Source organism: Tiliqua scincoides, chromosome 8 (assembly GCF_035046505.1).
Source record: "Tiliqua scincoides isolate rTilSci1 chromosome 8, rTilSci1.hap2, whole genome shotgun sequence".
Taxonomy (NCBI): domain Eukaryota; kingdom Metazoa; phylum Chordata; class Lepidosauria; order Squamata; family Scincidae; genus Tiliqua; species Tiliqua scincoides.
The window spans coordinates 51,240,757-51,257,999 of NC_089828.1; the positions used below are offsets into that span (position 1 = coordinate 51,240,757).

Below are 17,243 nucleotides of genomic sequence, written 5' to 3' on the forward strand. Positions count from 1 at the left end.
CCCATGCCTCAATGACAGACTGTGCATAAGAGGGAATAGCAAAGTTTTACTCCTCTAAATGAGGGGCTGTGAGGAGATTCTACGGAAAGTAGAATTTGCGCAAGTAACCTACCTTTAATCTCACACTAACCTACCAAAATAACTAGCAACACCATCACCACCCAGGTCGTTACCATGCCAGATAAAGTCCAGTTAATTAAAAAATAGGATAGTTGAATCTGTCAGTAATGGTTAGTCATGCTAGCAAGATGGCACCTCCCAGTCAGAAGCAATATATTTTTGAATACCGGTTGTTGGAGAGTAAGCACAGTATGCTATTAATGACCTGATTGTGAGCTCCTGTAATGCATTCGGCTAGCTGGTGTTGGAAAACAGACTACTGGACGATGGATCCTGAGTTCTCATGATCCTTTCTGTTCTGTACATTTCTGTGGTTTCCAGGCATGTGCACAATAGTGACCTCACCTTTTTCCCCTGGTACACTGGAAACCGCTTTTGACTTTCCCCTGTGCTTTGAAGCAAGTGCCCAAGACTGCTGTTGGGTATGACAGACATGGACTGGAAGGGTTGGATTCAGAAGCTTCTCCCCCCCCCCCAACCGCACAGTGCACACAGAACTAACTTATACAGTCCCCTGAATCATGGCCCTCTCAAGGACTTTAACCAGAACAAATTTGGGGTTCGGTTCAGATTCATCCATATTCTTTACACACTCCAGTTTGGTTCTGGTTCAGGCACTAACTTTAAAAAGTGATATGAGAATGGCTTCAAACAGTAAAGGAGGTTCTTTAGATCCATTTCATGTAGAGTGATAGTAAAGTCTTTTGCTTGCGGTGCAGCTCTTTAAAAGGAATACAACCATAACTGTTCAGTCTGAGAAAAAGTGTCTTTTTTTTTTTAACTGTTTGACATTTTTAACAGTTTTTAAGAACATGGATGACAGAGTAAAAAAGCAGGAAAATAAAATATTCATCATACAGCTAAGGGCCTGACCACTGAGCTATTTGCTTTTTGGTTCTGGGTCCAGGCGACCAAGTGATTTTTGGTTTGGAATCAGTTCTGGTTTACTGAGAGTGTCTCTGAACTGGTTTTGGGGGGTTGAATTCAAATTGGTTTGACCCCTTGCTAATCATAAAAGCCTACTGGCTTTCAGAGTGATTATAGCCTCCAGTTGATGCATGTGATGATCTAGTGTTGATCACTAGATCTAGATGATCTAGTGTTGATGAAGGCAGTAGAATGAAAAAGGCAGAATGTAAAGGCTCCATGACTGATCTTTCCTTTTCTGTTTTCAAAAGAACTTTCCTCAAGACAACCAGAAAGTCCGGCTCTTGGGGAATTGGTCATTGTGTGCATTTGAGGTGCCCATCCCTGGATCTCCAACGTCAGCTACTCCGAGTCCTGTGCAAACAGGTAGATGGAATGATTGGTTTTCCCTGCCTCCGTCTAGTAGAATTCAGGAGATCTAATTATTAGCAGCTGCTGCTGCAGAACTTAGTGCTGTATAATATAGAATGGAATGTAGAATGGATAATGTAGAATGGAACTTTTCTTATTGCAAAATGTGGGTTACCTCCATGTGAAATTTCATTGTGTTTGGGGAGGCACCACCACAAAGTCACAAGAGTGCATACAATTCTGATATGGCCTGGAACTAAAGCAGTCTGATCTCTCTCATAGCGCTTCCTAGTTAGTCCAGTGCTTGGGAAATGGAAGACCATAACCATGTGCTTCTGCTTGGGTTTAGACTTCTGCAGTGGGCCATCCGCTAATGGGATGATCAGTGTGATGATGAACGGCGACCTTCCCCGGCCACTAATCCCAAACGGGATACCAAACACGGTGGTGCCATGCAGGATGGAAAATGGCTTCTCCAATGGCATGGTGAATGGTCACGTGACCTCGCCTTCGGATAGCCCTTTCATTGGTTACATCATTGCAGTCCACAGGAAAATGGTTAGTGGAGAGTGGTTGACGCTATGTACTGATGGGACACTAAGCTGGTGTGTGTGGAACTCCTTCACAAGGAATTTTTGCCTGGAACCATCTCTGTTATGTCATAGATGCCTGGAAGAGCCCATCCAGTTCTCGAGCTTTTGGTGATTTCTGAATATGTTGGTTGGTTTTTTATTGAATCGGCTGATCTCCTCACTCGCCAGTTGGTACCCTTGTGACATTATGAAATTTGTGACATTAAATTTGTGTTTAAAACCCTGCTTATTCTGAGTTTTAAAAAGGTGTTTGTGATTTTTAAAAGGTGTTAAATCATTAAAAGGTGTTAATGATCTTTAAAAAGGTGTTTTGTTTGTTTAATTTTGTTAAGCCCCTTCAGATCACGAATGCTTTCTGCATCATCCCTAATGATTTAAAATAATTCCTTAAAATATTTTTAAAAATTCTTTTCATGCAGATGCGGACGGAAATGTACTTCCTTTCCTCTCAGAAGAATCGACCAAGCCTCTTTGGCATGCCGCTGATTGTTCCTTGCACCGTTCATACGCGGAAGAAAGACCTGTACGACGCAGTGTGGATCCAGGTTTCCCGGCTTGCCAGTCCTCTCCCTCCTCAGGAAGCCAGCAACCATGCTCAGGACTGGTGAGTTGGATGCAGTGGTGCCTCAGGCTGGAGGGGTGGTGGCGCCACAATGCTGAGTCTCTGGATACCTTGAGTGAGTGAACCAAGCTGCATGCTGAATGGGAAGAGTGTAATGGATAGTGTTGAGCTTGGATCAGAGAGAGACAAATTCAAATCTCTATTCTGCCCTCACTTAGGAGCAGTTACATCCTCTTCACCTGATCACTACCTCACAGGTTTATTAGAATGAAGTGGTAGAAACCCTCATATATGTTATTAGGGGTTGCCAAATGTTGGCTTGGCTTACTGGCTAGCCATTTTTTATGTTTTCCACCACCCCCTTCTTTCCTTTCCATTAAACTTCAGTCAGAGGCTTTTCTCATATGTGCTGGTGTTTGGAAGAAGGTGAAAAAACAGCAGGACTCTCACCGGTTTTGAAAGCAGCAATTTTCAGTGTTTTTCTTCTCATGGCACACTGATCTCTATGGTCTTCTCCAGCGTTTCCCGACATTTTTTGACTGGCAACTCCCTTGACCTTTTGGGCCATTGGCTGGCTTAAATGTTACACCCTCTGCCCCTGTGAGACACTTTAAGTGATGGAGTCCCATCCATCGTCCAAATAGTGGAGGCAAGGCTGGCCTCTGCAAGACACCAGGCTTTTTCCACTTGCAACCCCAGAGCTTGTGAACATCTTCCCTTGGGAGGCTCCCACGTCCTCCCTTTATTGTGCCCTTTCAAAAAGTGTGACTTGTTTGCTGTTGCTTGATAAATGATTCTGTTTTAGTTTATTGTTGCTTCTTTGCCATTTACAAACTGCTTGGGGAATTCTGTTGAAAAGCGTTCAAAGAGAACCATCAAGGACTTTGCTAATTATAAAAAAAATATGTTGGGTTTTCTTTAGTGATGACAGCATGGGGTATCAATATCCATTCACCCTACGAGTGGTTCAGAAGGATGGCAACTCCTGTGCTTGGTGTCCGTGGTACAGGTAAGTGGCTCTTTCTGGATCTGTGTTGTGAGAAAACCCAGGCTGGCAAGGCGCTGGGTAAAAATTTTTCTGGGACTGGGATTGTGTGATTCTGTAAAGTTCCAAGCAGAGTTCAGTCTCCCTCTTTCTCCTGCCTCCCTTTGCCAGAGCCACTCCAAGTGTCTTTGAAAAGTAGCAGCTCTGTAAAAGAACCACCTCAGCTCTGTTGCTTGCTTTCATATTTCTATCTATACTGTAAACTCAGCATTCCAGAATGTTGCACACCTGCATGTATCTCCTACAATGACGAATGTTGTTTGCTGCTAATGTTTAGTTACCTTCTGCTTGAAGTGTCCAAATTAGCTTCCTGCCCTCCTGGAAGGTGACACATTTGTGGTACTTGGTCCAATGAAGAAATTGCTCTCCTCCTCTTCTCACCCCATCTCTTTTTCCTCTTCCTGATTCCCTGCTTAAGGTTTTGCCGAGGCTGTAAAATAGACTGCACAGAGGAACGAGCTTCCATTGGGAATGCAAGCATTGCCGTTGATTGGGACCCCACTGCACTTCATCTCCGCTACCAGACATCACAGGAACGGGTAAAAGAACTGTGTAGAAAAACACCAAGAAGTTTGTACAAAAACACCAAGTTGTAGAAAACCATCAAGTTCAAATTCATATGTGTCTTTCTGACCATATTCAGCCATTGCTTTTTTTTAAATAAATGGGTGACTTCCAGTTGCTCTTCTCAGGGATTAGTCTATAGTTGTGATCGTAATTTTGGGAAGCCTGATATAGAGTATTCTCCTCTCTGAAACTGCTGTTGGAACCTTTAAGTAAGAGTTCCCATATCAGGGTGGCCCAGCGGTCCATCAGGCTGAATATCCTGTCTGCCAACTATTGGCAAAGAGATGTCTGAAGATGAATGAAGAGAGGACCAGGTAACAACAACACCCCTTATTTGGTTAATATTGGGACTGCCCTGAGTAGGGAATGGGGACCTGTTGTGACCATAACTAAGGGACCTTCTAAGCCTCCAGCAGAGATCAAGTAAGAGCCCACAGCCTTCTCAGCCCTCTGTGCAGGCACCAAGACGTGGGGCAGGCATCTTCTTGCTCCTTTTTTTTCTGACCACAGTCATCAATAGAGCTTTGTTTGGTATTTGGTAGTTGGCAGTAGCCTGCACCCAAAGCTGGGAGGCACCGTTTTGTATTACAGAACTGTTCTCTAGGCGCTCATTCAGTTCCTTCTTTAGCAAGTCAATGTTCCCTTTCAACACCCACATATGCAGCAGAGCCTCTGCAAGTTTTAAGAAATGCTGAGATCTTTCTCTTGATAAAAAAATTTCAGAATTCTGAGCTTCAGTCAGTAGGAAATGACACTTTTTTAACTTATTGGAAACGACTTTTAAAAGTTCCAGATGTTCTTGCTTTCTTTTGTGCGCCCGTTTAGATAGCGGAGGAGCATCAGAGCGTTGAGCAAAGCCGGCGTGCTCAGGCTGAGCCCATCAACCTGGACAACTGTTTACGGGCCTTCACCAATGAGGAGGAGCTGGGTGAAGATGAGATGTACTACTGCTCCAAGTGCAAAATGCACTGTCTGGCAACCAAGAAGCTGGACTTGTGGAGGCTTCCCCCTATCCTGGTGCGGTTTAAAGCTATCCTTTACCCTCCTTTAGGCCTGGCTTATTGCAGCTCTTTTACAGGGCTTCGGAAATACACATGGTCATATGAAGCTGCCTTTATACCACGTCAGACCATTGGTCCATTTACAGCACAAGAAATGTGGCAAAAGAAATGTAAGAAGGTGATACGGGAGGCCAAGCGAGACTATGAGGAACGCATGGCCAGCAACATTAAGGGGAATAATAAAAGCTTCTTCAAATATGTTAGAAGCAGGAAACCCGCCAGAGAAGCGGTTGGCCCTCTGGATGGTGAGGGAGGGAAAGGGGAGATAAAAGGAGACTTAGAGATGGCAGAGAAATTAAATGAGTTCTTTGCATCTGTCTTCACGGCAGAAGACCTCGGGCAGATACCGCTGCCCGAACGGCCCCTCCTAACCGAGGAGTTAAGTCAGATAGAGGTTAAAAGAGAAGATGTTTCAGACCTCATTGATAAATTAAAGATCAATAAGTCACCGGGCCCTGATGGCATCCACCCAAGAATTATTAAGGAATTGAAGAATGAAGTTGCAGATCTCTTGACTAAGGTATGCAACTTGTCCCTCAAAACGGCCACGGTGCCAGAAGATTGGAGGGTAGCAAATGTCACGCCTATTTTTAAAAAGGGAAAGAGGGGGGACCCGGGAAACTATAGGCCGGTCAGCCTAACATCCATACCAGGTAAGATGGTGGAATGGAATGCCTCATCAAAGATAGGATCTCAAAACACATAGACGAACAGGCCTTGCTGAGGGAGAGTCAGCATGGCTTCTGTAAGGGTAAGTCTTGCCTCACAAACCTTATAGAATTCTTTGAAAAGGTCAACAGGCATGTGGATGTGGGAGAACCCGTGGACATTATATATCTGGACTTTCAGAAGGCGTTTGACACGGTCCCTCACCAAAGGCTACTGAAAAAACTCCACAGTCAGGGAATTAGAGGACAGGTCCTCTCATGGATTGAGAACTAGTTGGAGGCCAGGAAGCAGAGAGTGGGTGTCAATGGGCAATTTTCACAATGGAGAGAGGTGAAAAGCGGTGTGCCCCAAGGATCTGTCCTGGGACCGGTGCTTTTCAACCTCTTCATAAATGACCTGGAGACAGGGTTGAGCAGTGAGGTGGCTAAGTTTGCAGACGACACCAAACTTTTCTGAGTGGTGAAGACCAGAAGTGATTGTGAGGAGCTCCAGAAGGATCTCTCCAGAATGGGCAGCAAAATGGCAGATGCGCTTCAATGTCAGTAAGTGTAAAGTCATGCACATTGGGGCAAAAAATCAAAACTTTAGATATAGGCTGATGGGTTCTGAGCTGTCTGTGACAGATCAGGAGAGAGATCTTGGGGTGGTGGTGGACAGGTCGATGAAAGTGTCGACCCAATGTGCGGCGGCAGTGAAGAAGGCCAATTCTATGCTTGGGATCATTAGGAAGGGTATTGAGAACAAAACGGTTAGTATTATAATGCCGTTGTACAAATTGATGGTAAGGCCACACCTGGAGTATTGTGTCCAGTTCTGGTCGCCGCATCTCAAAAAAGACATAGTGGAAATGGAAAAGGTGCAAAAGAGAGCGACTAAGATGATTACGGGGCTGGGGCACCTTCCTTATGAGGAAAGGCTACGGCGTTTGGGCCTCTTCAGCCTAGAAAAGAGACGCCTGAGGGGGGACATAATTGAGACATACAAAATTATGCAGGGGATGGACAGAGTGGATAGGGAGATGCTCTTTACACTCTCACATAATACCAGAACCAGGGGACATCCACTAAAGTTGAGTGTTGGGAGAGTTAGGACAGACAAAAGAAAATATTTCTTTACTCAGCGTGTGGTTGGTCTGTAGAACTCCTTGCCACAGGATGTGGTGCTGGCGTCTAGCCTAGACACCTTTAAAAGGGGATTGGACAAGTTTCTGGAGGAAAAATCCAGTATGGGGTACAAGCCATGATGTGTATGCGCAACCTCCTGATTTTAGAAATGGGTTAAGTCAGAATGCCAGATGCAAGGGAGGGCACCAGGATGAGGTCTCTTGTTATCTGGTGTGCTCCCTGGGGCATTTGGTGGGCCGCTGTGAGATACAGGAAGCTGGACTAGATGGGCCTATGGCCTGATCCAGTGGGGCTGTTCTTATGTTCACATGTCTACTCAGAAGCAAGTCCCACTGTGTTCAGTTGGGCTTACTCCCTGGAATATGTGGACAGGGTTGCAGTCCTAGTCCAGTGAGGCCTGCTGACAGTCAGTGACTCTGCAGGTCACAGGGAGAGGGCTCATCACCTGTTATCTGATTCTTCTAACTGCAGGTGCCGGGGTGGAACCTGGAATCTCTTGCGTGCAATGCTTGCGCTCTACCATTCTGCTGTGGGTAGTGGAACTTGGTGGACCAAACAGTTGGTGAACGGGAGTATAGAGTAAAGAATATAGCAGAAGTGTAGACTAAGCAGTTGCAGACTTCTCAACCTTCTGCACTCAGAGCATGTGTCCTGCCTCTCAGCTATGGCAGTTTTATACTACGAAAGCTCTGGTCCATTTAGCCCTGAATTTTCTACTTGGACTGGTAGCATTTTAGGCAAGACTTTCCTTTCCTAGCCCTGCTACTAGAGATCTTTTCTCCAGGAGATGCCTGGAATTGACCATGGGATCTTGTGCGCACAAAACAGGCGCTCTGTCACTGAGTTATGGGCCTGTCCCGTGGACAGAGTCCGACTTGAAAGGAAGAATATGGTATCAGTGTTCTGGAAGTTCTTTTTTGTATTGACTAGGGTTCTTATCTCAAGTTAAAGGGCCCTGACCCTCTGATTCTTGATTGCATGAACCAGTGTCTCCACCAGTGTCATACACTAAGTATCTTTGCTTGCTCCACACGTCTGATGTTTTGCAGGTATGAATGAGATCAGATCAACTGGAGTGATATTGTAGAGTTCAGGTGTTTAAACTGCCAGTTCGACCCTAGTGGCCAGGTTCTCTCAACTTCTGTTTCCTGCCTGTAAAAAAGCAGTGAATGAAACACATTATATTGTATTTTTAAGAAAGAAAACAAATAACCAGTTCCCCTTTTCACGAATCTCACCCTAGATAATCCACTTGAAACGCTTCCAGTTTGTCAATGGCCGCTGGATAAAATCCCAGAAAATTGTCAAGTTCCCTCGTGAGACTTTTGACCCGAGTGCCTTTCTGGTGCCAAGAGACCCAAGCTTCTGGCCGCCAAGCCAGGTGGATGACCTTTCCGAGCCACAAAGTCTGCAAGAGGAGTGTCGGAAAACGGAGGCCCCAAATGCAAGTGTGGTTGGGGAGGGCGACGTGCTGACCAGGAGCCCCTCCTCACTCAGTGTTTCTGCTGTCTTAAATAATATCAAAGGTAGGGGAAGATCCATTTTGGCACCAGCTTGGAGGAGGCCCCTGGGCACAAGCCCTGCTTCAGGGGGGCAGGCGGTCTTGTCTTTAAATGTTTAAAAAGTGTCTTCCCTCATCTCTTCCTCCTCCATCCCTGCCTTGGCACACTGGCAAAGAGACCACACTTGTTTGACTCTTGTCTTTGCCTTATTTCATTTTGGGTGTACTCTTAGTCTCAGCACCCCCTTTCCATTCTTCAGTATGTGGATAATGGCAGTGACCTACTTTATAGGGCAGGGGTGCCCAAACCCCAGCCCTGGGGCCACTTGCAGCCCTCGAGGACTCCCAATGTGGCCCTCAGAGAGCCCCCAGTCTCCAATGAGCCTCTGGCCCTCCAGAGATTTGTTGGAGCCTGCACTGGCCCGACGCAACTGCTCTCAGCATGAGGGCGACTGTTTGACCTCTTGCGTGAGCTGTGGGATGAGGGTTTCCTCCACTGCCTGCTGTTTCACATCTGTGACGCAGCAGTGGCAGTGAAGGAAAGGCTGGCCTTGCAGCTATTGCAAGACCTTCATTCATTCATCCAGCTATTGCAAGACCTTCATTCATTCATATAAGTTCATCTTTAATATGTTCATTTATGTAAACTTATGTAAATTCATTCAATTTTTAAATGTAAATTAATTCTTTCCCCCCCCCCCGGCCCCCGACACAGTGTCAGAGAGATGATATGGCCCCCCTGCCAAAAACTTTGAACACCCCTGTTATAGGGTGTCAGGAGTACAAGAAGCTTGGAGCACTGTGTAGAAATACTAGTCATATTGCCCAAGAACTAGAAACACTACCTGGCTCTGTGTTCTTTCCTGAGGTTAGATGTGAGGGGACATGGAGAAGAGTTGTTAAGTCTCTGGTGGCCTGCTCTCAGCAGGACTGCCCTGCTCAGGAAGGTCTTCCAAGGAGCATCCTTATTCTCTTCCTTTGTGATCCTGTAGCGATCTGTGGTGCTCTCTTCATTCAGAGCCTTGTAGAGCTTTTTTTGAAAATGCACTTGATGTTCATTTGGCTTTCTGAGACTTTTGCACTTTCTTCCTTTTCAGCATCACCGTTGCCCGGGAGGAAGTGCACCTCTGGCTGCCCATCAAGTAAAAATGTGAGCCCGACCGGTAGCCCCAGGACTTTGGGCAGGGGTAAGGGACGGCTCCGGCTCCCACAGCTGTGTAAAAACAAACTATCAAGTAGCAAAGAGAACTTGGATGCAAACCGAGAGAGCAGTATAGACCTGGACCCTAAGGTCACTCCAGACCAGGCAGACTGTTTCAGTCGAGGACACACTTTGGGTGGGAGCCAAGGCGAACTGTGTGCCACGCAGGAGGAGAGGACTCTGGCCAATGGCTACCTTTGCCAGCAGAACTGTCACAGCAGCGGCAGCATCACCGGTCAGCTCGAAACTCGCGATGGGGAAGAGGAGATGGTGGTTGACCAAAGAAGCGAAGTTTGTGTGAATCCCATCTACAACCTATATGCAATTTCGGTAGGTGTGTCCACACTCAGTGTGCTTGGGTGGAAAGGATGCCATCCCCCCCCCCAAAAGCTGTGATTTTGTAGCCTGATGGAAGGAAGACCACCATTGTGCAGGAACAGTTTGCAAGAGGAGTGGAATAAGCATATCAAAAAGGGACAGCACTTCAGGGCAGCAAAGAAATGAAATCCAGTTGCATTCATTCACATTTGTGTCATGCCAATAGCTCTTCATTGGCAAGTAACAAAAAACAGGATGAGGCCTTCTACTTAGACCTTTTGGTTTCTCTAGCTCATTGTTATTCTGTTCTACACTGACTGGCAGCAGCTCTGCAAGGTTTCAGGCAAGGGCCTTTCCCATCACTACCTGGAGATGCTGCAGGGTTTGACCCTGGAATCTTTTGCGTGCAAAGCAGGTGCTTTGCCAGTAGCTGTGGCCCTAGTGGTTAGACTGTGGTCCAGGTTCAAATTCCCACTCAGCTATGAAGCTCACTAGGGACCCAGGTCTTTGCAACTTTTCAGTTCCAATGCAGCTCCAGAAACAAATATTTCTTTATGTTGAGGAGGCCTCAGTGCACAGGACTGCACAGGAGGCAGCACATGCCCCTGCACAGGACGCAGCACATGCCTTGCATCAGTTCTGAATAGGACTGGGCCCTAGATTACCTTTAGCTAGCCTTCCCTCAGCCTAGCCTTCTTCACAAGGTGGTCATGAGAAGAAAAAGCAGTTGAGTCTTGTGTACCACTCTAAGCTCCATCGAGGAAGAGTGCATTTAAAAATAATTAGGGAGCTGTTTTTAAAAACAATCCAACAAAAATAGTGACTTGGAAGACCCTTGGGAACAGCTAAGATGCAATGTGGTAAATCATACTATGAATAGAGCAGAAAGGCAGAATATTATGAATAACAATATGAATTTTAAAATGGAGGGTGAAGTGTGTTGATAAAGGTAGGCGGCGGTAGGATGAAATTCACCTCTGGGGCTGATGACAAAGGCCTACCTTTTTCTTCCAGTGCCATTCAGGAATTATGGGCGGAGGTCATTACGTCACTTATGCCAAAAACCCAAACAACAAGTGGTATTGTTACAACGACAGCAGCTGTAAGGTAACTGCTTTGTTCCTCTAAGGGCGCAATTCTAACTAGTAGTTAGGCCGGTGCAAGTCCCTTGCGCTGGTCCAGGGGTGTAGCAAACATGCCGTAAAGCACGTCTGCGCCTCCTCCTGTGTTGGCTGGACCAGTGCAGGGACGCGCACTGGCCCATGGAGACTGCATCCAGCCTCTGTGCCAACACAAAGAGGTAAGGTAAGGCTGCGTCAGCCGATGTAGGGATCTGGGAAGGGCAGGGAGGAGGTGGGATTAAATATTCAGGAATAAGCTGCAGAACATTTTTTGCCCTTTTTGGGTACTGTGGCATTTGTCCTGTTCAGCTGGACTCTCTCCACCTGCCTGATTGAGTGCTCTTTGGGTGTGTCCTAAAAGCTAAAGGTTGTCAGACACTCCCTCACATTCATGCTGAGGCTGTGGTGGAGGTGGGTACCGGGGCAGGGGACAAGGGGGGGCTCATGTTTGTAACTTGGTCATAGCTTAGAAGCTTAGTGGATGCTAGCTGCATATTGTAGGAGGAAGTTTTAACAAATCACGTGGTGCATGTTCTCAAACAGCTCAGATGAAGCATGCAAGTCCCATGGAGGTCTGTGAGTGCCCCTTTTGATATTAAGCCTTAGATATCCAGACAGATTTTCCCAAAGAATCTTTCCTGTACCAGCCTGTCACGGGGACGCGTCCTGCAACCGGGAAGGCACGCCCACAGGGACCCAGCCCGGTGCGAGGGGCTCCCCCGCATGAGGGGGGGAGGTGACCTACCCAGGGAGAAGCAGCAGGAGCAGACGCGAGCACCCCACAGCTCGGCAGGCGGCAGCCCCAGGCAAGACGCCCGCCCTCCCCGCAGCCTGCCCTCACCCAGGGACGCTGCCAACAATGGAGGTGGAGGACCTGCCTCTTGGCCCTGGTGGTGGCAGTGGCTGGAGGGAAGGCACACGGGAGGGGCTTTTGCCCAGCCGCTGCTGCGGGAGAGGGCTGGACGGCGGGAGGTGGGGATTCCCCGCCTGGGGGAACCCGGGAGGGGCAGAGCCTCGCGGCCAGGTTCCCGACACCGACACCTGAGGCAAAGCCTCATAAGGAGCAGGGCGGGCAAGGAAGGAGGAGGCAGGACGAGCAGGGAGGACGGCCCATGAAGGAAACAAGGCCACCTCCTGCTGCCCCCAGGAGAGCAAGGTGGGAGCCCAGGGAGGAGGGCATACCAGGGAGGAGGGCAAGCCCTGGAGGAGGCCCCCACACCCGGCACGCCAGGGCAAGTGGAAGGGGGGGAACCCAGCCGCCCTCCCCAACACTTACCCAGGCGTACCTCTGGAGGCTCCAGGTGCTGAGCGCAGTTACCGGGGACATCCCTGGACTTTTTCAGCCAGTAAGATAACTCGGGTGGGTGCCTGCGATGGAGAAGGGGTGGAAGGAGAGAAGGAACTTTTGTTAACGGAAGTGTGTTGTAACAACTCTAATGAATGTAAAGATACTCACCCGATTAAACCGTGTAAAAAGGACCTGGACTGCTGCCTCTGTTTTGTCTCAGACGGCAAGTTGATGACGGGGAACCCCGGGGGGGGGGGAGGCAGCCCCCAGAATGGACATTACACAGCCACACAGTTGCATGGCGCTGTGAGCATCCCGTTAAAATGTCAGTGCAGCCCCTTGGTCCAGGCTGTTCTCATAAAGATCAGAAGTGAATGTAAGAAGTTTTAGGTGCAATCTTGGTTAATCTTAAAGAGTTGGCGGTATTACACTGTGTCAATCGGTTTTTTAAAAGTGGAGGCTGCGGCAAATTAAACATCCTTCCTTTCTCCTCCAGGAATTGCATCCTGATGAAATCGACACGGACTCTGCCTACATCCTTTTCTATGAGCAGCAGGGGGTGGACTATGCACAATTTCTGCCAAAGATAGACGGCAAGAACATGGCAGACACAAGCAGCATGGACGAGGACTTTGAGTCGGACTACAAGAAGTACTGTGTCCTGCAGTGAGCGAGCCGAGTGTCTGCAGGACCTTTGCCAGGGCATAGCCTTGAAATGCACCCCTGTTTGGCAAAAGGCACTTTTAGCCCAGCAGAAGAGCTAGACGATGTTTTTATTTTATTTTTTACTTTCCTCTTGTGATGTGGAAGCACAACTAGAAGAAACAAAGACAAAAAAAGAACCCCTAATTAAATTGTAGTTGACATCACAAGATAGCACTGTTTCCGTTTGGATCTCTCGCTACTTGCCCCAAACCCATTGATTGGATTGATTTCTTTTTGCGTTTGGCCTGTAAGCTGGTTTGGTGTAAGCAAACTAGGGCAAAGAAAATTTAAATTTCAATTAATCCAAATAAGAGCTGGCCTAAAATAGTAGTCAAAGTTTTTGGGGTTTGTTTTTTTTAAAACACAAATTACTATTTGGGAAAGGGAAAATAACTAAATAACCTTTTCAGGCTCTCTTCAGCTTCAAGGTGATTAACTTGTAGTGTTGTCTGTAGACGACATGAAATTCTACCTCCTTTTTCTGAATTTTTATTCCATTTTAGTGGCGAGAATGGTAAAGTGGGGATATGTACTGTGCACAAGTCATACATCATGGTTAGGGAATTTCTTCTTGCAATGTTTCAACCCTTTGGCTGCTGCCTTCATATTTGTGTCTCTTGGTGAGTGTTGACTGCCTCTTTATCGTCTTGAGAACAGTGTGGCTTTTTCAACCTCCATCTCTTGCAGCGTCTTGGCTGTGCATTGTGCATTTAGAATGGCTTGAAGGATAGTCTCTCTTTGAGTGCTTGAGAGACCATGGCGGGGGTAGGGGGGGGTTGAGTGACTGTCTGCATTCACCCCCTGCCTGAAGGTCTAAGGGGGACTATCTGTTGTCTAACATGAGCTGGGGTCTCCCCAATGGCTTCAGTGTTGGGGATGTGCCCCTAAACCTTTCCTGGTATCAAAGTGAGAGGTTCAGCCTGCCACTACAGAATGATGGCACACAAGAATGCCATCACACATTCTTCTCCCCCCCCCCCAGCAAAACAAACTTGTACATAGCACAGAAGCTGGCTCCTAGATCTCATGGCTGGTGCAAAATAAATACTGGCATTCTTGTGACTTTGGTTATGAGATTGGAAGTGGGATACTGGATTGCATGCTACTCCCCACCCTCACCGCCTCCCTCCTCTAAATGAAACCGTCTTCGAATCTGGGTTGTGGGGGGGGGGAGGGAAACCTGTTTAGCAGCAACACCAGTGTAACTTTGAAGCATGGATAAGATCAGATTTTCCCTGGAGTGGGGGCAGTGAGCAGCATGAGATCTTGCATTAACATCAACACCAGCCCATAGAAAGAGAAAAAATACCCCCCATTGATGCCCAGTGTGCGTGTTGTTGTGTTTTTGTTTTTAATTGCACTTTAAAAAAAAAAAAGGAAAGGATAACTACAGCTCAAGCATAGTTTATTTTACTACTGTTACTGATTTTGGAATGAAAGAGGGAGTCTCATTTCCATCTACTCAGATTTAAAGGGCAAGACAATCTGTGTCTGGGCAACTGTGATAAAACTCAAAATATTTGATCAAAAAGGAGTAGGTCCTTGTGGAAGAGACGTGGCGTGCACTTCTTACTCTGTTAACCTAGGTGTTGATTTGCAACTAAAAACAAATGATCATTCTGTATCCACAAGTTTGGTGGTTGTCCGTATAAGTTTGTGATCAGTTCCCACAAAAAGCTGGTGTCTCTGAGAACCCTTTTGGAGGATTCTATGCACAAGAGACTGCATCAGAATTTCCATTGGTCAGGAAAGATCTGCAAAGAGAATATAATATTTCTGCTAGCTTGTATCCAGGGATCTTCCCTGAAAATTCACATAGGCAACCAATTCTGACACCCTTTTAGATACTGATTCCCAAATTATCTTATTCTGCAGTAGCACCCACTCTTCCAAAGCAGCTAGCCTCTCAAATATCTTTTTTCTTGAGCAAGTAGTTAAGGCAGGGTTGCACGTATTTTATTTTGGAGAGCATCTGAATAATAAGTTACAGCAAAATTGAGCCTTTATTTTGAAAACTGGAACAAGGGACTAGTTCTCACTGAATTGATCAGACTTTGCCTGGACTGTACTACTTCAGACTGCAAATGGGAGCCCACATTGTTAATGACTCCTGCATACAAAACAAAATTCTTGCATGTAGAAACTGAACGTGTCAGGTGAAAAGCCTAGCTAGAACACTTACTTTTCTGTGTGCAGAGATTTATTTTTAGTGAGGGAGTATTCAGTCATGTGAAACTCCATTTGCAGTCTGAGGTGGTACAATCCATTGAACCAAGTTTGGTACCACTGTACAAATAGTAGGCCAAAGTTACATTATTTATTTAACTAGTTGTCCATGTGGCTTTTTTTCCTCTCAAAGCTTATCTAAACAGAGGGTTTTGTTCTCTGGTCACTTACTTGATGGAGCTTCAGAGTTTGCAGACTTTTACAAATTGAATGTTTTTTTAAACCTATGCCATTTTCTGGTTCATTAATGCAACACTCTTAAGTTGTGTTCCTCAACACACTTGCCAGGGCTGAAACATCGCTGTGTTGAAACTGGATCTTTGCAGACCTAAGAATGTTTGGAAGATTCCTTTTAGGCAGGGCTTAGACAGCTTGACACAAAACCTGCAAGTCTGCCATGTTAAGGCCCAGTTCAGACACCTGAGAGTCCAAAGTTGCAAATGTGCTGAAGGGCCAGTTATGTACCCTCTTTCACCATCACGCATGCAACATGAGACCAGGACACTTCAGTAAGGGACTGTTTTTGCAGTCGTGCAGTGCTGTGCCCCTTAAGATGAGGAAGATGGTGTGAATCTGGGCCTTGTGCACCCCAGTTCTGGTATGAAACTGCAGAATCAGATGTTGCTTTTGGTGTGTGGCAGAGAACTGAGGCACACGTAGTTGCAACAGTGGACCAGAATCTGACCCCAGCCCCGAGATCACTAGGTTCTTTCCTTTCAGTAACTCCATCTGGCTTGGATGCAGTCAGGGATCTTGCATCTTCTAATGGAAGCCATGCCTCAAATCAAGTAACTTCCAATCCAAATTTTTTTGCTTTTCCAGAGGGGTTCTGTGTATTGAGCACTTGGTGTTGAACCTCATAACTGTGGCTTAGATGGGAGCAGATTGTGCCCACAATGCATTGCTTCCACATCCCTCTCTTCTTCCCTGTGATGGTGCTTGGAAAAAAGCAAGTCTTAAAGAGTTCAGGACCATTTTGAGACTCCCTCCACCCTTTGCAAACACCTGCCCCCCCCAAAAAAATGATTCAAATCTAATTTCCTTTCAAAAGGTTTGTTATTGTTTTGTTTCAGCAGGTAAACATGATCTACTCTTGTCATTTTAATCTGTCATGCTTTTGTTACATTGGTTGTAATTAAAAGAAATTTTTAAATTAAATTAATTCCTAAATTTAACAGGAACATTTATTAACTTAACTGTTAACCACATTCACTTTGTAAATTATTGTATAAAACTTATTGACAATGCACTGAATTTAGAAAGACTATGTACATAAGAACTGTGTAAATAATAATTAAAAAAAAGTATTAATGTATTGGGATATGAACTGTATAAAACAAGAAAAAAGTTCAAGTAACTGTATATCAAGTGAACCTGTTTATCTGTAACTATATTATCCAAATTAAATAGTGTGAATGCAAAGGCTGTGTGATGTTCCTGGTCCAAAAATTATTTCTGGAAGTTTGTCTGAAAGTTGATACAATGCATTTTGGTAGCGAAATGCCAAAGGTAAGGTTATTTCAATCCTTACTCCTGGGTTACTGATGTTTAGGTGTTTTATATAACCGCCTCTTTGGCTGCTTACAAGTACATTTGAATTGAATTATTTTCAATCTCAGGATGAGAACCGCAGGTAGATTCTCCACCACAGAGCAAATGAACAGATTTCCACGGCCTATGCCTAATTGTTATCTTGTTATCTGGTGTGCTCCCTGGGGCATTTGGTGGGCCGCTGTGAGATACAGGAAGCTGGACTAGATGGGCCTATGGCCTGATCCAGTGGGGCTGTTCTTATGTTCTAATGTCTATTCTAGAAGATCACACCACTGGCCCAGAGACTTCTGGCCTTGCCCTCCAGTGATCA

At 46.1% G+C, this 17,243-nt stretch overlaps 1 protein-coding gene across 3 annotated transcripts in view; it reads left to right on the forward strand.

The window, feature by feature from the left end:
• Positions 1-16,790, forward strand: part of USP32 (ubiquitin specific peptidase 32) — a 142,893-nt gene extending 126,103 nt beyond the window's left edge. For all 3 annotated transcript variants that reach the window (XM_066635933.1, XM_066635934.1, XM_066635935.1), the window contains exons 25-34: positions 1,299-1,413; positions 1,748-1,956; positions 2,411-2,595; positions 3,476-3,562; positions 4,017-4,137; positions 4,991-5,182; positions 8,263-8,545; positions 9,618-10,051; positions 11,054-11,146; positions 12,945-16,790. In XM_066635933.1, coding sequence (XP_066492030.1) covers positions 1,299-1,413; positions 1,748-1,956; positions 2,411-2,595; positions 3,476-3,562; positions 4,017-4,137; positions 4,991-5,182; positions 8,263-8,545; positions 9,618-10,051; positions 11,054-11,146; positions 12,945-13,118 — 1,893 coding nt within the window. In that variant the 3' untranslated portion in view covers positions 13,119-16,790. The remainder of the gene's footprint in view (positions 1-1,298; positions 1,414-1,747; positions 1,957-2,410; positions 2,596-3,475; positions 3,563-4,016; positions 4,138-4,990; positions 5,183-8,262; positions 8,546-9,617; positions 10,052-11,053; positions 11,147-12,944) is intronic.
• The last annotated feature ends 453 nt before the right edge of the window (positions 16,791-17,243 follow it).